Genomic DNA, 19487 nt, shown 5'->3' on the forward strand with positions numbered 1-19487 from the left:
CGCCAGGCACTTGTAGATATAAGGAAGATTTATACAATTTTTTCTATCCGGTGGGACGTCGAATTTAGTTGAATAAGGCAGTTTGTAGGACGGACGACATTGTTCTAATAATGTCACAATTATTTCGATGACGCGTATTTTGTTTTCTTCTTTTTTTTTTTTTTTTTTAAATCGTCCTCGAAACGTGTATAAATAAGTCATATGCTTAGCGTCCTGTGATCGTGTAACATATCTTATTCTGGAAAGTTTACGAGTAAACTTGAGTGAAAATAAATAAAAATTTAAAATGATCAAATAATAATGTCCATCGTTGCAAAATCCATTATTTAATTCTAAATTCGATTAAAAAACTAAACAAGCACTTACTATTACATGTTTCAATAGAACAAAGTTATCTATTTGTAATTTGCGAAAGTTCGTATTGTTTAGAACGCAAAAAATAAACATACCAATAAACGTACATAACATATATTTAGAACGATACAAAACCCAAAAATTACTTCTATAAAAAAATGTTCCATACAAATAAAGCCTTTGAGAAGCATAATTTTTTTTGTAAATAAACATTTCGATCATTTCTTTTTGGATTTGTATCTTTTTTTTTTTTCTTTTTCAAAATCCAACAGGTACAATAGTATTCGAACGTTTCCCTCGCTTTCACACTCTCAATATTTAAAAAAAAAAAAAAAAATATTAAAAACTAAAACGAAATGTTAGCTGATAAAAATTTTAAATAAAAACTTCGAAAATAAGTGGTCGATGTCACGTCTTCGCTACAATTGGCATCTATCATGGACTTTGACGATTCAAAGTTCTATCCGACCATCGCGTCGCCTTTACCATCTATTCATTTCTTCTATTTACATTGTTTAATCGTCGACGACACCCTTCGAGAAAGACAATTGTAGTTTAGGTGCGCTCGACGTCGCTACTTTTACACTCTTCCGATTTATTCATTCGTAATTTTAATGTCTGCTCGCACAATTTTTCACCCGCTGATTAAAGACGCTGCTTCTGGTCAACTTACAAAATTAGTTCAGTTCTTCATCGAAAATTATATGTATAAGATGTTCATCGAATATTACAACAAATCACTAGACTGGATTTACACGATAATAAATGCTATTTTCATTTTAGTCGATAGATCACATTATATATAAAGCTTGCAGAAAATAAAGCTTTTAGGTTTCAAAAGAAACTCTTGTACTTGTTATATGTTTATGTGAATGTGCAAATGTTTGTAAATTGTCAATATGATACGTAAGTATCGATTTTTTGAAATATCATCAAAAAAGAACAATCCTTTTTCTATAATTGAAATTCGTAAGAGGAAATTTGTTAACTAAACGTGCTTTTAATTAAAATGGTTGAATTAACTTTCATTGAAGTTAAAAAATTAACAAATCTCATGAAATTTCCAGAAATCAGTTTTCCATCGATACGATCGACGATAATATTAAGCGTGGATATGAAACATTGATCGCTGATGCAATTAAAGGAATTTACAAACTATCGGTATTCTTGTAACGATAGAATTAAAGTCGTCCGAGAGGCTTCCTACAAACGGCAAACGTATTTAATCGCAATTTACATTACTTTGAAATCACAAATTTGCATAAACCTTTCCTTACAATAATTAAGGTGCTCGAGCTCACTGGTACGAAAGGGTTAAAGAGAGCTCGTGCTTAAATACATAGCAACATAATAGAAGGTGCGCAAACATCCTCTGAGATCACTGATGAAGAAGCGCGTGTAGACAAGAAATCAGAGCACGCTCAACAAGAAATTATACAAGTTAGCTTAGCCTATAAAGCGTTATTTTTACAGTCGGCTAATTATTATCATTGTCATTAATCATCATTGTTATTCGGTTACCCCCTTATTTCAATATGGTTATTCATGCGATACTCGTATTCGCATTTTAAAACGGATTTAATTAGACAACCCTAAAACTACGATACTATATTATGACGAATCATAAAATTCATTGGGAACGCCATCACTGAATTTGTTCGGGGTGCTGACATTCTTAAAGCTAATATTTTTTTGTCACTTATACCCCTAAGCACCTTCACACATGTATGTTTTTTTAGTGCTTAAGCGAAGTAAACTTATGCTATGATAAAGTTTTAACATTTTCACAAAGAAAAGGACAACGGCTAGTGGTTGGAACCTCGTAGGAAAAGCAAACAAAAAGTATTGAAAAAATATTGTACAACTTCTTTGTGTATTGTACGAAGCTATCGATTCTCTTGTTTCTTTCTTTATGTAAGTATATAGCGATGAACAGACCACTCCTTGGACTGTCTATATTGGAAATATATCGTATATAAAAACATAAAGGAATGAGATTTAAAAGAGAATTCTTATTTTCAACGTTACGAATCTAAACATCTACCACTATCTCTAAACTATCTTTGATTCAAATTAGAGAAAAAGACTAAGACAATAGTACAACGACGTTTAGAAAAATGACATGTAGTTTCAAGAACTTATAGTTCAAGATCTTATAATACATGTAGTAGGGTAGATAATTATTTATAAAATACATCCGATGTTTGACGGTTTAAGAAATAATAAAAAAAGTTACATATATAATACAAAATATAAAAGCAAACTAATTTAACAATTTACGATGTAAAACCATAAAAGTGCTAATATACATTCTTGCTTCGATGCAAATAGTTATGCCAATGTATATTCTATTGTTTTTAATAGCCGTACGATTACTCAAGACATTCAAGTAAAATAAGAAGTTGGTAAAATATCCAATTTAGAAACGTTCTAAAAACGAGATAATAGCTTTTCATTATTTATACACAGTCATGTATTGCCCGTACTAATATCTCTGCTCGTCACTATATACCCTAATTTTTATTTCCTTAAGACCGTATTGCAAGTTGAATTATTTGCATTTCCTGGAAGTTAACCAATATCCGTTTAACATCGTACTAATCTTGTTAATACAATTTTTCCCTTTATCGTAAGCCTAAGTAATATTTGTTGAAAATCATAATATTACGACGTCAAGGTCTTTGGTGGCGCTTTGCGAGTTACAAAGGCTAAAAGAAAGAATCACAATTTACCTACATGATTTTGTGCAGAGACAATGATACAGTGGGATCGATAACGAATTAATATTTATACTGTAAAATGATTTGATAAACATTCAATGGTATCAATAATTCATAATTTATCGAAATCGAACTTGCTTAATTGTTATTAAGTTTATCGTTGAACGCCACTTAAAAACACTGACGATTATGATGATCTTTTGAGAACAAGATAAAGACATATCTTTTTTAAAGACGATACAGCTTATTAATTATATGTACGAAATCACGAAAGTCATGATAATAGATCACGAAAATCGATCACTTGCAAATACAATTGATTACGATGTAACCTGTAAAGCTCTTCGAAATACAAGGATATTTATCGTCATCTTACTCCTGGTGTTGTCGTATAATTCATATCTATTCTTTGCACATGGCATTTGTTAACAAATGCGGTACATTTAATCTTCACATATGCATATATATATGTATACGTAGATGTATATACATATATACGCATATATATATATATATGTGCACATATATATATATTGTAGGTATATAAATATAAATTATTTGCCTTATCTTAAAATGTTTGGGACTCGTGATAGGAAGTAAATTCTTGTTTTGTGAATAGACTCGGTTATTTTATTATATACTAAGTAAAGATCATTTAATAAACCTGTCTGTCTTTTCTAAATTGTCTCGTGATTTCTTCTAAGTGCAAGTTTACAACACACTGCGTAAATTTATGTACGTTATCAAAATTGAATTTGATCGACATATTATTTATTTTAATGTAACATTATTTTTTATATCAGATTTAAAAGATCGATAAACAATGTATAACTAATATCTGAATTCATCTTGTTAAAATAAAAATTACAAAAATCGTCCTTAACGTTCCACCCGTCGCCCACCGAGCATTATTTACTAAATGGATAGTGATGTATGGATAAATTACTGAGGTATATTTACAAATGGAGGCTAGTTCTTGATCGGGCGCAGGAAAATATCAAATGTCAGCGCAAGCCCATAAGAAAAGAATCTCGTTAGAAAGGATTGCTTTGATCGAGATACGAAATGTGAATAATAAAATGACGAATACTTTACTTTCAACTACATAATTGATGAATGCTTTACTTTTGATCTTTTACTTCATCGATGTCAATTTTGGTATTTACTTGCGCACCGATTATATTTACACTGCAGCATTTTGCAGCACTTAAATTGACTTAAATGTAATCTAGATCCATATGGCTTTGTTACGATTCAAATCGATTCGTAATTCATTAATATTTAAGCTTTTCATGTCCTACATTTTGGTATTTTCACACCCGTGATAATAATAAATTTATTTTCTTTCCATTAGTCAGAACTCGCAACTTCTCTTTTACTTTCTATACTGATTTTATTATTTGCTTCTGTTTATCTGCTGCCTTTAATTGCTTGGAACTGATTCAACCACTGAACTATCGTTGTGAACCTTCAAAGATTATATTCAGACCTTTACTCATAATTAAATCATATTTAACAAGTTGCCTAATCTGTCATAAAGTCAGAAACTAGGCATTAAACATTATGATTACAAGTGATAACCTACGGTATAGACTTAAATTTATAATTAGAATAAATATTATTGATAGATTAAGGTCCTTTTCATACTTTCCGAGATAATATTAACATTCTGTCGCTTGTAAATCTAAAATTAGAATCATTAATGCACAAAGTTCTACAAATTTCAGGTGCTAATCTACTCTATTATCCAAATTGCAATTCCACTGATTAATATTTTCGGAATGATTTCTTTCCTGCTATGTTTTGGGATCTCTATTAAAATACCAAACGTTAGAGTAGAATTTTTGCACTTATTGTCTATTTATAAATTGGCTCCTACATTAAATAAAATTTGTAGAACTCTATCACGGATATTTGCTAAAAACCTTTAACAAGTTTCACAATTTTATAATTTGCTTCATCGTGTAATGATATGATGTTTAAATATTATTAATACTGCTCTGTGTTAAATAAAATTAAATTATCATTTTAAAGAATTACCTGTGTTATATTTAAAACAACGAAAATTATCAAAAATTTTACTAGTGTATTAATGATTCTAACGGTATATAATAAACGATTTGTGGGGCACGTCAATACATACTTATACACTTCATTATCCTATCTATTGCCTCTACATTGTAGTTACTTGCAAGGCTCTTAACACAATTATTGTTTCCATTAAGATTATTGTTCCATTTACGTAGTTCCATTTGCATATGAATCATGAATGATGCATTTTTTGAAATAAAAACTTGAGGACCTTAAAACTCGCATTACACGATAAATAAAATAAAGCTTATCCTAATAATTTCATGTTATATTTTGAATAACTCTGCGTTTATTAAATTACCTTACTCTATTTTTAATCAAGTCATTTTCTGTATCAATAGAGAATCATCATCAACCAGGATCTAATGCCATATAGATTTCATTTAAAAGTACTTGCCTTGCTTGAAGAGATGTTTCATATTTCAAACATACAGATAGAAGGTATTCATTTACCTTCGTCGATATGAATAAAGTACTACCACAGTTCAAGCTACGCAATAATTCTCGTTCCATATACAAAGAATAATGTCCGTGCAACTAAAAAAAAAGAAGAATGAAATATACGTCTCTGTATTTTCGGTTGATAACTTTAAATTGTTTGTATGTGTAACATACTATTCTTTTACATAATTATAATTCAATGATCAAACCATATTTCATTCTACTTATTATTATGAAGAACAACTCTTAATTACATATCATTCATTTGAAGTTTTTCTTAGTCACATGAGAAATTCTTGATCTGTGTTTGTATATAGGTCAATCTTTTACATATTCTAAACAATCCCAAAAATGACATTAGATTTAGTTTCATTCAAGTTTAAGTCATACAAAAGATATCATTTAGCAAATGTGGCACGATGTTCTTTATGAGACTAAACATATTACATAACATTATGTTTTATCAACCTGCCACAACTTTGGATTTTATTAAAGATTCTTAACATATTTTGGCCATTCACTTGGAGACCTTCATAATTAACATTTACAATTTTATTTATTTGTATTTCCCCATTGACAAATCATTGCTTGACGTGGCCAAATTTTTTAATGCTTATGATAAATATCATAGATATGATAAATATGTTATTTGTAAAGAACATAGTCTCATACGCATAATAACGAATATGCTGAAGCAAAATAGATTTTACATGCCAATATTTTATCGTCGTGGGACTTGAAAGTCCACATCTTTCTTGTTTTTCCTTTTTACAAAAAATGACTGATACAAATGACAACTATATATAAACAACAAGATAACAGTCTTGCAGAAGCGATTTATACAATCGTGAATTTATGTTGTAATATGATCTTTTTGCATCATACAAATGCTAGAGGAAATTCAACCACTAAAAAGAAAAAAAAAAGAAAGAAATAAGCGTAATATCCACGGCAGCACGGATTCTTAAATTATTCATTCACGTGGTTTTTATCGCGAAACGATCCGACAGTCAAGCTGCATCAATCTAAAACATGATTAACTAAAAGCACCTCGTTTAATACCTACTTCCTAACGTGTTAAAAAAATCTGTCCAAAACCTAGTCCACAATATATTAAATAAAAAAAAAAAGAAAAAAAAGAAGCTTAATATAAAATTGTTAGACATATTTTTAGGTATTAGACAGATTTATTTGATTATAAAAGTAAGCAAAAAAGTTGACCACTCAAGAAGATTGTCTAGCATTTCAAGCAGTCTAAAAATATCAACGTGCAAGATATGATGATCATTATCATTTTATGGTATTATTTTTATTATTTTTACTATTTTGCTTATGTGTCTAAGAAAAATTCAAAGAAGAATTATGCAAAGTACATAACCCGTTTTGTGTTTGCATGAACTGTGATAGCTCTTGCCATTGCACCTGGTGTCCGGTCTTCACTACAGCCAGATTGATGAGATCCTTCTCCACTGAAATTCAAAGATGAAGATTCATGTTGGTAACGAATGGTAACACATATGTGATTAATTTATTATTTTCAGAATCTTTAACTATATATTACGTCTTATAACAGTTGGCATGTATAATTTTATATTATCATTTTTTAATGCAGCAAATTAATATTTTGCTTTAGCTTAAAAAGAAGATTTTATATAATATCAATATAAAATTTTATGTACCTATCATGCTCTTTTTCTACCAAATGATATCTGGCTCGGAATGCTACGAGATGAGCATAATATGCTGGTGCAGGTATACTAACGGATCTCGTACATCTGACATACGTGTGACATAATTGATACGTTAGAGATTGTAATTCATCACTTTCAAAACGGTTATCATCCCATAAAACGTGATAATGTGATGGTCGAGACGTGCCCTACAATAAATATAAATAAATGTAATATCTAGGTCAATTGAAATAAACAAAGAAACAGAGTTGATCAAGAGTTTTAAAGCTTACCTGGATGCCTTGGTGACTACATAAATAGAAGTCAAATTCAGTTGGATGCGTTATACAGACATCCACTGTTGTACCGGCTGGTATATTCCCGCTTTTACCACTTTGATCTCTTTTTTCCGAACAAAATAGGCGAGTGTGATGTCTCTTCTGAACTACAACAAATGTTATTCCAGGTCTATACTCAGCTTCAAGTTTAATACAAGCTTCTCGAATGGCAGTTAACTCGTGTTGTAAAACATGAAGAAATTGACCTTCTGAGACACCATCGCGATAAAGAATTATCCTAAGTGGTTTATATCCACCAGTACTTTTATAGAACATAAGAAGGAGTTCCCTTAAAAAGAAATAATATTTCGCCGTTATTAATTAAAGATAATATATGGCAAAACGTATTTACAAAATATGTTTTGTATTTATATGTATATGGAAAAAAGTAAAAATTCAATTTGCTCAAAATATTTGTTTACTTAATATAATATATTTTATATGAACTTTTTATGAGAGCTTAAAATGTAAATAAACTTGTATTATTTAAAAATTATAACAATTTACTTACCTCACCATTGAACTAAGTTCCTGAATAATTTCTTGTCTATGTTGTTGAACTCTAACAGTAGCTGCATACCGAGATGGATGAGCATCCATACTAGCAACTACTGCCGCTATGCTAGGCTTTTTATTATCTCCAGCAGGAGGATGAGTCACATCAGCTCCAAAAAATATAACAGGTTCATCAAACACTTTTGGTCTGATAGTGGGTACTAGAATACTATTAATACCACCTAATTTTACGTTGATTTTCAAACATAAATTCGACAACGTCTGTGGTGACGTTTTATTAACATTTTTTGCTTGTACACACTGCGTTGCCATACCCAATAATGTATCTCCTACTCTTTTGACTTCAGCTGTAAGCAGAGTATGCAACATATGTAGACTAATATGTTATCAATACTGTAGAATCTCATATAATGCAAAACATACATTTTACGTTGTAACAACCTCCAATGTTATTTATTGTACTATATATGATTAATTTACTACATTATAAAATTATATAAACCTTTCATCACATTATACTAGCTACTAACAAAATATAATATATATATATATAATTACTATATATATATATATTAATAATAATGATAAAATTAATATATGATATAGTATATATACATGTATATATATATATACTTACCATATACAGGTGTTTTTCCAGGTAATATAACACAAACAAGTTGTAATGATGAAAATGTCGCTTTTAGATATCTAAACATGGGCTCTACTTGATCTGGCCCAGTAGCATATTTACAAAAACATGGTTGCCCAATAATTGGCATCCCAGCATCATTGCTTATTCTTTGTAATTGTGCTATAAAATTACGTATTGCATCATCGCGTACAGTTCTTTGTGGAGCGAAACAAGCAATTGCCCAAACTCTAATTTCCACACCTGTGAAAAATTGCTTGCCTCGCATATCCCAAACACCACCATTAGGTATAGCCTGCTGCTTCGTCTTTAAAAAGGAAAAAGACAAGATGAAATATATCATTGAATATCACGATGAATACTTTGAATCATAATAAATAAACAAGATGCACCAGTGTTTCTATACAATCCATGCAATCATTACTCTTCTATATTTATCTCTTCTTACCACAAAAATCATATAAACAGTAATTATAAAATAACGTAAATAAAAATTTTGAAGAGTTACAACAAAAAATCAAAATAAATAACAATCCACTTCTTTTCACTACTGCATGGAACAAAACTGATAGCATCAAACAGTATATAGTGATAATGAACTGTAAATGTAATGCAAGTTATATATAAAGGAATGAATTTTTTTCTTTGTAGGATGAAATAATATTTTATATTATTACTGGACTATTTTTGTTGATTTTATAAAAATAATTTATTTCCATTACAGTGACAGTCCATATATCAAAATCAACCAGGTCTAGAACCAATGCATTCATTTGGCAACTTTTCATTTAATTAATTTTTTAATATATTTGAAATAGAAAAGTTTAAGGCCAAATGTATTATTATCTTAGAAAAAATCTCATTCTATTATATAAAGTCGTATTTATTAAGATTTTTGTTTTAATAAAAAAAATGTATAAATCTCAGAAAAAGCTTAAGCTATTCTAAAACAAAAATTTTAAACTAAGTCATGATTACAAGAATATTATTCATGTATCCTCAAATGGGAAAAATGCATTATAATTAATAACACTATAGTATACAGCACTGCAAAAAATATATTTCTACCAAAAATAATACAAGAGCCTCTGCAAATGTGTGATTTGGCTAGACCTGACTGATTGAGTTGGAAGTTTCTCACCTGTCCACTGAGGGAACTTACGCGCCCTCCATACTGTAGCTTGGGTGGAGGCAAAACACGACCCCTAACTTCCATCATATTGTTTGATATTGTCAGACCAAACTCTTGAACATATGAATCATTATTAAAGTCAGCTCTTCTAACTAAGTTATTTATTTCTCGTTCACGATCTGGAGCAGACCGGGCTGTAGCTTTTATCATAGTAGAGGTCTGCATATCAGTCAATTTCTTGATACAACGTTGCCCAGCAACAATATTGCAGACCTAACAATACATATAAATGATACTTCAAAATTATATTATATTACACTATATTCCTTAGAAAAAAGACATAACTTTAAGGATAAAAAAAAGAGATCTAAATACTAGAATCAACAAACCTCAAGTGGCAAATATGTATGTTTATGTTCTTGTCCAACTTGAAGGCATGGAAGATATGGGTGTCGCAGTTTCATTTTATATTTGTCTAAGAAATATTTTGCAACTGTGCACTCGACTGTTTGTCCATTTTCTAATTGTAATGGGAATCTAAAATTTTCATAAATGTTATATGTGTTTAAAATAACATTACAAATTGCTTTTATGTATACTTACGATTGCATTTGAGCAGGTTTACGCGTAACATTACACACTCTATATTTTCGCCTCATTGTCCCACAGTGTGTGATTTCAATTTTAAGTCCTTTAATTTCTTTGGTAAATTTAACTCGTTGAGAATCTGTTAAGGGTCTCTTTTGATCACCTATGTCTCGAATGTCTAATACTTCACACATAAATTCTATGACAGGTTGTGCTTTATAAAATGCAGTTGCAGAAACTGTAAAGCAAGTAACATACACATAAGAAATGAATACAACATTTATTTTATATTTTATTATAATTTATATATTTACCATCAATGTTTAGCATCATTTTCCATTGGGATGGCCTAACAGATTGATGAAAACCAAACCAAACTTCTCTACCACCACCTAATGGATGGTAATATCCATCTGGTGTACTAAAGAATGATCTACCTACTGGAGTATATGTCATAGATGGTAAATGCCTCATTACAACATCTAAAGCAAGTATAGCGTCATATGGGATTTGTCTTGTACGTCCTTCTAAAGCTTCTTCTAAAGCAAACAGTGAAACTTGAGCCAGCCACTTTATCACCACTCTAAAAACTCTATCTTTACCTTCACCAGGCAGTGTTACCTAAAAAGTGTATGTATTATTAGAAAATAAATTTTAAAAAAGAAGTCTGTATATATATTTTATTATGCATTGTACTTACTTCTAATTCTATTTTGTCAGTACCGATAGGCAAGGGGTCCCTTGTATATAAATTATTCCTGCCATCGAATACGGGTTTAAGAGTTCCAAATATTTTACTATATGCATGAACCATTGTTTCTATTATTTCCCTATTAACTTTACGAGGACATTTATCAGGTTGGATATTAATATCATAATGGTGCACGTAACCACGTGGCATTGTTATTTGGAAGTGATTAGCTCTTAAGGTAATTTGTCTGCCTTCACGTCCTATGTTTGGTCTTCGAGGACATGAAAACACTGCAAATATATATTTTAAATTATTTACATACCAAAATACATAACTGTTATTAACTTGTTAATCCATAACACGTAGTATGTATGACATAAATATATTATTTTCATTTCCATTGAAAATATGAAAATATTTTTTATATAAAATTTGTTAGCTGAGGGATTTATTTGGATATTTTTTAGATTATTATCTATACAGGTTTTAATATACACATGTTATAAATTTTCTCACAATTATATAGCTTTGTTTTTTTTTTTTTTTTTTTTTTTTCAAGAATTATATTGTTACCAATTTTTATAATATCATGCATTTAATAAAAATATTGCATTTTAAAGAAATTTTACATAAACATTTAATGAATGGTTCCAATTTTACAATAAAAAGTATGGAAAATTAGTAACAGGAAACCAAATTCATATATTATTGAATAATTAAAAGCAAAATTATTATAAAATACGTATACTATCATGCCAGTGCCATATATACTTTCTCATTGTATATGAAATAGTTTTTAAGAACTTACTTGGCAGTTCAGGAGGTTGAGGAGGAGTGTGTGTTTGTTGTGTGGAAACAAGTCCTAAAGAACCTGGAGCTACAACACTACTGCCAGTTGCTCCAGATGCACCAACAGAAGAACTTGTTGTGGGTCCAGGTGGAGGAGCTGAAATAAAGTAGTAAACTAATATATTTTTCATACATATCTAATGCATGTAAATGAATATATAAATAATTATTTCTATATATTTACCTCAACAGTTACAAATACATGTAACAAAATAATTGAAAAACATAAAGATACATTACATAGTTATCAAAATATGAAAAGTAATAGTTAAGTATAATATGATATATACATATACTACAATAAATATTTTGCTATAGCAATATCTGTTATAACTATATTCCTGAATTATAATTAAATTATAAAAATTGATTTAACAAACAATTAATAAAACAATTAATTCAGTTAACACCATCTTCAAGATTTTCCCTCAATTCCCTGTTTTAGTTATTTATTACATATATACTTATATTTTTTACATAATAATCATAAGCAAATGATAATTACAAGTGATATTTCATATAACTCACAGTCAAGTCATCATAATAATGTAATATATATGGAGACTTGTAATTAATATATTAAAGAAAAAAATATATATATATATCAATAAAAAGTAATAATCTGAGAAAAAATTACAATGAATTTTATTTATTTATTTTTGAATATCAATATAGTATATTTTAGTTCAATATTATTTTATAGACTTCTTTCTTGTTACACTATTTAGTTGAATAGATTAGTTGAATTAAACAACTTATACTATAAGCTAAAAATATAATGTTAATCAAGGAGAAAATAACATAACAGAAACTACAAATATGCACATAGAAATTATTTATGAATGTTTTATAAAATAATAAAATCGAAAATATCAATAACACAATAATAGTTAAGTTTAAAAGCGTGTCTATACCAATACAAAAAATTGGAAAACTTTCATTTTTCATCGGGATTATTATACTTAAAATAATATATTAAAAATACTATAAATAACAAAAAAAACCATCAGTATTAGACGCATATACATATGCGCTCATACGTTATCCGTGCATTGACGGATCAGAGTGACGACACATTGTGCCTGTTGAACGAGGTTCATTCGAGGTCATATTTTAAATTTTCTTCGATTCCTTAAACTTTAACTTATTGCTACGGTGAATTTTGTTAGCACGTGCTTGAATTAAAAGAATTCTCATCACTTTGAGGTAATCAAACAGGAACAAAGGATCAGATTTAGTCAAGTAATGAAATTCTGTTCTTGCTTAGAAATGCAGAAAAGGCTATTTTAGAATATTTTGAAATGTTATAAAAAAAAATAAACACGTTATAATACTCACGCTGCCCTACGGGATACATTTTTTATGCTGACGATGAAAAATACGAGATAACCACTAATAAATAAGTAAAAAATTCAACACAAAACCCACTGACCACACAACACACTTCTCCAAAATACACACTGCGAACAAGACTGCCTCTTGCAATGGCTGCCACCAACTTGATTCCGATTGATCTTATCTCAACCAATCAGCGCATAGATAATAAAACGATAGTTAATAGTTCTCGGCGTCATCATTCTTTTTTAAATTATTTAAATTTTTCACGTCTGAATAGAAACATGTTAACAGATATTATAAAATTATATACATATAGTATAGAACAAATTTATGCAACATCAATAATATATAGGATGTTAGTAACATTCCCATCCTGATACTTTCATTTCAGTGTTTCGAAAATGCTAAAAAATATAATACCTCGAACACTATAAAACAGTATAAAATTTGTTTTCTATATCTTAACTTATTTTAACATATTATTTTACTTTATAATTGTCTTATAATCTAATGATAAATAAATTTTGATTATATTGGCCGCACTGCGTTCAAAACTATTTCCCCTAGAATTGTAACTATTGGTGATAATACTACACGCGATTGCGTGCTTGATTTCCGAAATGTCGATTCCTTTCAATGGAACTCGTACACGTTCTGCCGGATTAATATCTGCAATTGCGAAGCACTTGAGAAATTTAACTTTAAAACCAGTTAAATCAATCGACATAAAGTTTGATCCCTTTCATGATAAAGCTTTGGAGGCAAGGTTAGTTCAATAAAATTTTGTTTCTTATATATCTTTCACTGGAATTTGATCATAGTACGTAGCATTCTTATCTTGAATTTACAATAAATAGTATACAATCAGTAGTTAGTTATAAATTCTTTTTATCTATAATATTTTATCTACTATACTATACTTTTTATAGTATGGCTTGTTAATACATAGTACTTGATTCCCTCTTTTTATTTAAAAGATGCAGCGAAAGTTTTGAATATTATTATCATAATAAAATATTTTTTTCGAGATTAGAAATATTGCCTCAATAACGATTGTGTTTCATTTCTCTTCATAAGAGGTTTGGTTAGTTTAATGACGTCAATATCCTGCGCATGTGTAACGTGAAGTTTCTAGTAACTAGCAGACGATGTCAGTATTTTTAGAAAACGTTGATGATTAAGTTGCTACAATAATATAATAAAAGCATAATATGAAAATTAAGTAGCCTGTAAAATATTGGAATTGAATATTAACAAACGTGTGATGTAATTTCTTATTATACACATTTGAAAAGGTACAGTTGATTTTCATACGCGTTATACAGGGTGTTCCAGCTAAGATATTACGGAACTATTAAAGGTGACGATAAAACTTATTTAATTTATTATTAATTGTTATACTTTTTTATGTCATTGATAGACTATTGAATATTTGAATATTAACTATTGGAGGACAGAATTTCATTTTTTAAATAATGGAATAATATATAAATATTTATGCTCCTCCCATTTAACTCTAATATATCCTACTTGAAATATTTTTCTACTTTGTATAATTAATTTTTTGCTTTATGAGATTCTCGATAACTACAATTTAAAAAAAAAATTTATTTTAATAGTCTTGTTAAAATGTAAATTTATTGCAAAATATATGCTTGCTTTTATTTTAAAAAGTTTCTACTTCTATAATTACAAAAATAAAAACTCACCACTACACTGTCCACATCCATATGCTTTACCAAGCATGGAAACAGCTGTAGTTATGCGAAGACTACTTAAATCTGGCATTTGAAGTGGTAGTTGTTGTTTCATTTGTGCCATTTTTCCTGAAAATATTATAAACAAGTAAATTAAAAGATAATGCAAGAATTATCAAAATAAATGATAGAAAGAAACTATGTTATTAAACTATTGCATGAACATAATTATAAATATAAAGATAGACTTAAAAGAGAATATACATTTAGCGGTCTGATATTAAATATAACATATATTGTATTTGCAGAGATTTTTTATTTCAAATTACAACTCCAAAGATTATTGCAACAAATCCACGTTGTATGGTGAAACCATGCGTTGTCTCTAATTTATCTGAACCCATAATTACATTCAATTTATGTGAGTATCACAATATTTTTTTACTTAAGAAAAATAACATTAATAGTTTATATCGCTTTTGTTTTTAAAATAAAGATGTGGATTAAAAAATTTACAAGTTTATCTAGAAGTGGAGTAAATTCACTAATGTTAAATTACAGTAACTAAAATTACAATTAAATTTTATAAAATCTGTTTAAAGCAAATTTGATGTTATATCCTTGCATCTGTATCTTTTAGTATCTGGTGATAAAATAGTATGCAAAGGTGCAAACTTGACATCTTTAAATATTTTGGAACTTTACAACAAACATATCACACCTTTGGCTCCACGTGAATCTGAAGCTGAAGTTGAGGACATACAGTTAAAAAAGAAAAAGAAGAAAGGATTTAAAATTAAGCCAGGAAGCAAACGTAGAGGACTATTCTTATAAATTTATTGGCAATTTAATTTGATTATGAGGCATTAAAGAAAAAATTGAATATAAATACAAGTATAAGTTAAAAAATAAAATCTTTAAAGAATAAATGTCAGAATCAATTTTACCATTTATTTAAAACAGTCCAGTTTTCATATTTCACTTTATTTGTGGGATAACAGTGAAAATTAAACCTACATTGTCAATTCATAAAAGTCTTAATCATAATATATTTATTAAAAATTATACTTTGATATTTTTGTTGAGCATTTAAATATAAAACAATTGTTTATGTGAAAGTCTGCAAGAAAGCACATAAGGAATTCTTAACAATACAGTTTAATTGCTTAATATTTTTCCTTCTGGAAATACTTTAAGAAAGGTATCTGAATTCTACAATTCTCAGAATTTTTGAGTTTTACACGATAATTCATTTCTAAAATGGCAAGTCATACTTCAAATAGCAAAAATTATAATATGAAACTTATTGATACTCTCTATAATCAGGTTCCAGCTTTTACAGATGTATTTGATGAAGAAACATGGTATATTTTTGTTGCCTGCTTTGTAGCAGGAACATTTTTAGTTGCATTCATTCTTTCTAGATTTATTACACTGAAGCCTGTAGAATAAATTTACAGTGTTGTTTCAAATATCATAATTTATATTCATAAAGAAGGCATCAAATACATTCACCAAATTTTATTAACATTATATTATGATAATAAAATTTTATATATGTTCTATATAATATGTAAATGTAAAACAATATAACATTATATTACAATAAATTAGAATATATAATGTTATATTGAAGTACTTTCAATTACTCGAAACATTTATTTAGTAGTCATATTATTTTCTATTATAAAGCATTAATTAATTACTTTTATGTATGTAATCTTTTGTGCTTTGATCATGCAACCTATCGGATAGATTGATGCTTATACAAAGCTTTCATAATTGTATTTTTGTAATTTTAGTGAATATTAAATAATCTGTACCTCCAATGTAATAAAAGATATCTAATATATAATAATAAAAAAATGGACAAAATATCATTGTAATGTTTAATATAAGTTACAAACAATTTCATAAATCATTATGATTTACTATGGACACACTGTATTATTAGTTTTATTTTGTAATTGCTTATAATTGATGAATTACTAAATTTAGGAATTTAATATTTTAATGATCATATAGTTTTAGTTGTAACTGGGATTATATTATAAATAAAAAGAAATTATTTTTATATTTATTGATAATTTATAATTTTAATTCATGATATTGTATTATTTTATAATACTAAGATTGATTTTAATTCTTAAACTATTTAATATAAAACTTTGCAAATTTATTTACAAATTAAAATCTTTTTCGTGAATGTTTATAGTTATAAAAACGTTACTACGTCGCACGCGTATATTTAAACATGTATAAGCAATTTAAAAACTCACCTGTTTTATAGAAGTAGTATTCAATTTATAATATGCGGAATAGATAAACACTGTTATCGAATTCACATAAACATTATTTTTTTATATAGAAACTTCACGGTAGTGTCTATGCACTGTGTAACAGTTTTATATATAGCACTATAAAAGACACATCTTCCGTGATGAAATATAATATAATAATAAATTATTATGCATGACAATAATTAATTATCTACTTGAAAATATACATGTTATATAAAATTAATTTTTTGTATTATTTTCGATAAATGCACATTTTCAAAACAAGAAAGCATGTACATATACAGAAATTGTGCCGTAAAACTACATCGTGCTTGAAATCTACAGCAAATTTCAATAACTATGGTTTATACGCTACAATAAGTAGCTTTTAAACATTAATGTTTTGTATGCATGCAGCTATATACGAACACATTTATAAAAAAAATATACGAAGAATGTACGCATAAACTACGTTTGGTATTTAATACGCAATTAAGGAATAGATAAGTAACTATTTTATAGAAATATTTTCGTACGTGGAATAGTTTAAAACTTTTGTTAACATTGTTTAAGTTTTTTTATCTGAAGATTGGGGAAAAAGACTTTACCGTTATTTTGAACAATTTCTGCGTAATTTAGCGAATCGATTACATTTTCCTTTCTTTCATAAGATTAAAATGCATTGTTTTCTTTAAGTTCACGTGAAAATAAGAATCATTCAACCTTCACATATGTTTACACGTATATACAATTCATGATCGCATATAACTAACGTGTTGATATACAGTTACATAGCATAGTTTGTTTTCATTGCTGGTAGTCCAACAAAAAAATTAGGTCGTTGAACCAATCAAACAAAAATATTATAAGAAAAAATGAATAAATATAAGTTTTCAAACAAATAAAATTTTCTTGAAACATGTATTTCACTTAAATATAGTATAATTAATTTAATTAGAATTTTACTGTTGTCTAACCTTAATTGTTTATTTTTCTCAATTTCCAATGTAGGCACAAAATGTTTGGTGTGGTTTGTTATATGATATATTTCTTTATAGAACAAAAGTTTACACGAGAATTATAAAGCGAACGAAATTGCAATCACGAAAACAAACACAATAACGGAATATCGTTAATACGAAGCGCGAAATATTTTACTGATTCGATACTGCCAAACTCTGCAAGATTTTACAGAATGGCCACCGCCGCTTTCACTCACGACGCGATCCTACCAAACACGATTTCAGTAAGAACGGAACGAAGCCGCCAAAAACGATCACCAAGTGTCAAGGTTGCCATTGTACACGAACATGTCGAATATACCGATTGTGTGAGTATGTTGAATGCACTCGCATACACTCTACACTCTCTTCATTTCTGTTATGTTAGTAGAGACATAAAACAATAGTATTTTATTGTAATGCTCGCACTTATTTTACAATGACACCGATACTGATGTACGGTAATCTTTGTTATAAAGTATTTCAATGCACTTTTATATTTTATGCATAAGGAACGCCGTATGTTTTTCATTAATTTACCGGGAAACTTTCGGCAACACTCACCGAAACAGTAATCAACATCCGCGAGAAAGACCCCACTACTTGTTCGATTCACCAGTTATTGCGAATGCTCATGTGGTCAGGATTGTAACAAGTAAATAGAATGAGGTATCATTGTCTCATGGACTTGTTTACAAACAATGATGTACATATGATGGCATTTAAATCTATTTGCTTGTTACATATAATTAAACTGTATATAGTATTATATATAATAACAGTCTATGCAATAAGGATTTAATGTTAAATCCTTTTTATCTTTGATTTAATACGACATATTATATAAATACAGAATTTTTTAACTATCAACTAGTTATACATTATTAAACAACATATAATTCTTTATAAGAAAAATAATAAAAAAAGATCATTAAATTTTGTATAAGTTGGATATTTAAGAGAGTATCAATAAAATACTTAATTTAATCATAATATCGTTGAAGTGAATTTTATTTTAACCTAACTTTATTATAAAATTGTACACATTAAAAATTATATAATTACGATTTTTGTGCAACTAGAAATACATATACTTTACCATTTCTTAAATTACAGCTATTTTTAAATAAAAT

The 19487-nt window shown here is 28.2% G+C and overlaps 3 protein-coding genes across 4 annotated transcripts; 2 read left to right on the forward strand and 1 right to left on the reverse strand.

Moving 5' to 3' along the window:
* Positions 1 to 593: 593 nt before the first annotated feature.
* Positions 594 to 19232, reverse strand: LOC122574468 (protein argonaute-2). 2 transcript variants are annotated; one of them, XM_043742113.1, is made up of 14 exons: positions 18331 to 19232; positions 17354 to 17506; positions 15087 to 15203; positions 11999 to 12136; positions 11200 to 11480; positions 10814 to 11120; positions 10515 to 10737; positions 10301 to 10448; positions 9921 to 10184; positions 8768 to 9086; positions 8126 to 8477; positions 7570 to 7903; positions 7286 to 7485; positions 594 to 7075 (listed from the first exon to the last, which is right to left on the reverse strand). In XM_043742113.1, exons 3-14 carry the CDS (start codon positions 15196 to 15198, stop codon positions 6967 to 6969), a joined length of 2787 nt encoding a protein of 928 aa, XP_043598048.1. In that variant the 5' UTR covers positions 15199 to 15203; positions 17354 to 17506; positions 18331 to 19232; the 3' UTR covers positions 594 to 6966. The 2 variants fall into 2 exon arrangements, with proteins under 2 accessions (XP_043598048.1, XP_043598049.1); XM_043742114.1 differs by lacking the exons at positions 15087 to 15203; positions 17354 to 17506; positions 18331 to 19232 and adding an exon at positions 13378 to 13786.
* LOC122574472 (39S ribosomal protein L53, mitochondrial) lies at positions 13938 to 16003 on the forward strand. Its single transcript, XM_043742124.1, has 3 exons — positions 13938 to 14143; positions 15383 to 15495; positions 15715 to 16003. Exons 1-3 carry the CDS (start codon positions 13998 to 14000, stop codon positions 15906 to 15908), a joined length of 453 nt encoding a protein of 150 aa, XP_043598059.1. The 5' UTR covers positions 13938 to 13997; the 3' UTR covers positions 15909 to 16003.
* Positions 16153 to 16951, forward strand: LOC122574473. Its single transcript, XM_043742125.1, has one exon. It carries the CDS (start codon positions 16335 to 16337, stop codon positions 16524 to 16526), a length of 192 nt encoding a protein of 63 aa, XP_043598060.1. The 5' UTR covers positions 16153 to 16334; the 3' UTR covers positions 16527 to 16951.
* Positions 19233 to 19487: the final 255 nt, after the last annotated feature.

The sequence above is a fragment of the Bombus pyrosoma genome, linkage group LG13 (assembly GCF_014825855.1).
Source record: "Bombus pyrosoma isolate SC7728 linkage group LG13, ASM1482585v1, whole genome shotgun sequence".
Classification (NCBI taxonomy): Eukaryota; Metazoa; Arthropoda; class Insecta; order Hymenoptera; family Apidae; genus Bombus; species Bombus pyrosoma.

Bases quoted from the DNA above. Each gene is read 5' to 3' on its own strand.
- LOC122574472 (XM_043742124.1), top strand. From the start codon at position 13,998: ATGTCGATTCCTTTCAATGGAACTCGTACACGTTCTGCCGGATTAATA. The intron at 14,144-15,382 runs GTTAGTTCAATA...TTGTATTTGCAG, and splicing joins GATAAAGCTTTGGAGGCAAG to AGATTTTTTATTTCAAATTA. The intron at 15,496-15,714 runs GTGAGTATCACA...TGTATCTTTTAG, and splicing joins CATAATTACATTCAATTTAT to TATCTGGTGATAAAATAGTA.
- LOC122574468 (XM_043742113.1), bottom strand. From the start codon at position 15,198: ATGGCACAAATGAAACAACAACTACCACTTCAAATGCCAGATTTAAGT. The intron at 10,449-10,514 runs GTAAGTATACAT...TGAAAATTTTAG, and splicing joins AAACCTGCTCAAATGCAATC to ATTCCCATTACAATTAGAAA. The intron at 9,087-9,920 runs GTGAGAAACTTC...TCCTTTTTAAAG, and splicing joins TAAGTTCCCTCAGTGGACAG to ACGAAGCAGCAGGCTATACC.
- LOC122574473 (XM_043742125.1), top strand. From the start codon at position 16,335: ATGGCAAGTCATACTTCAAATAGCAAAAATTATAATATGAAACTTATT.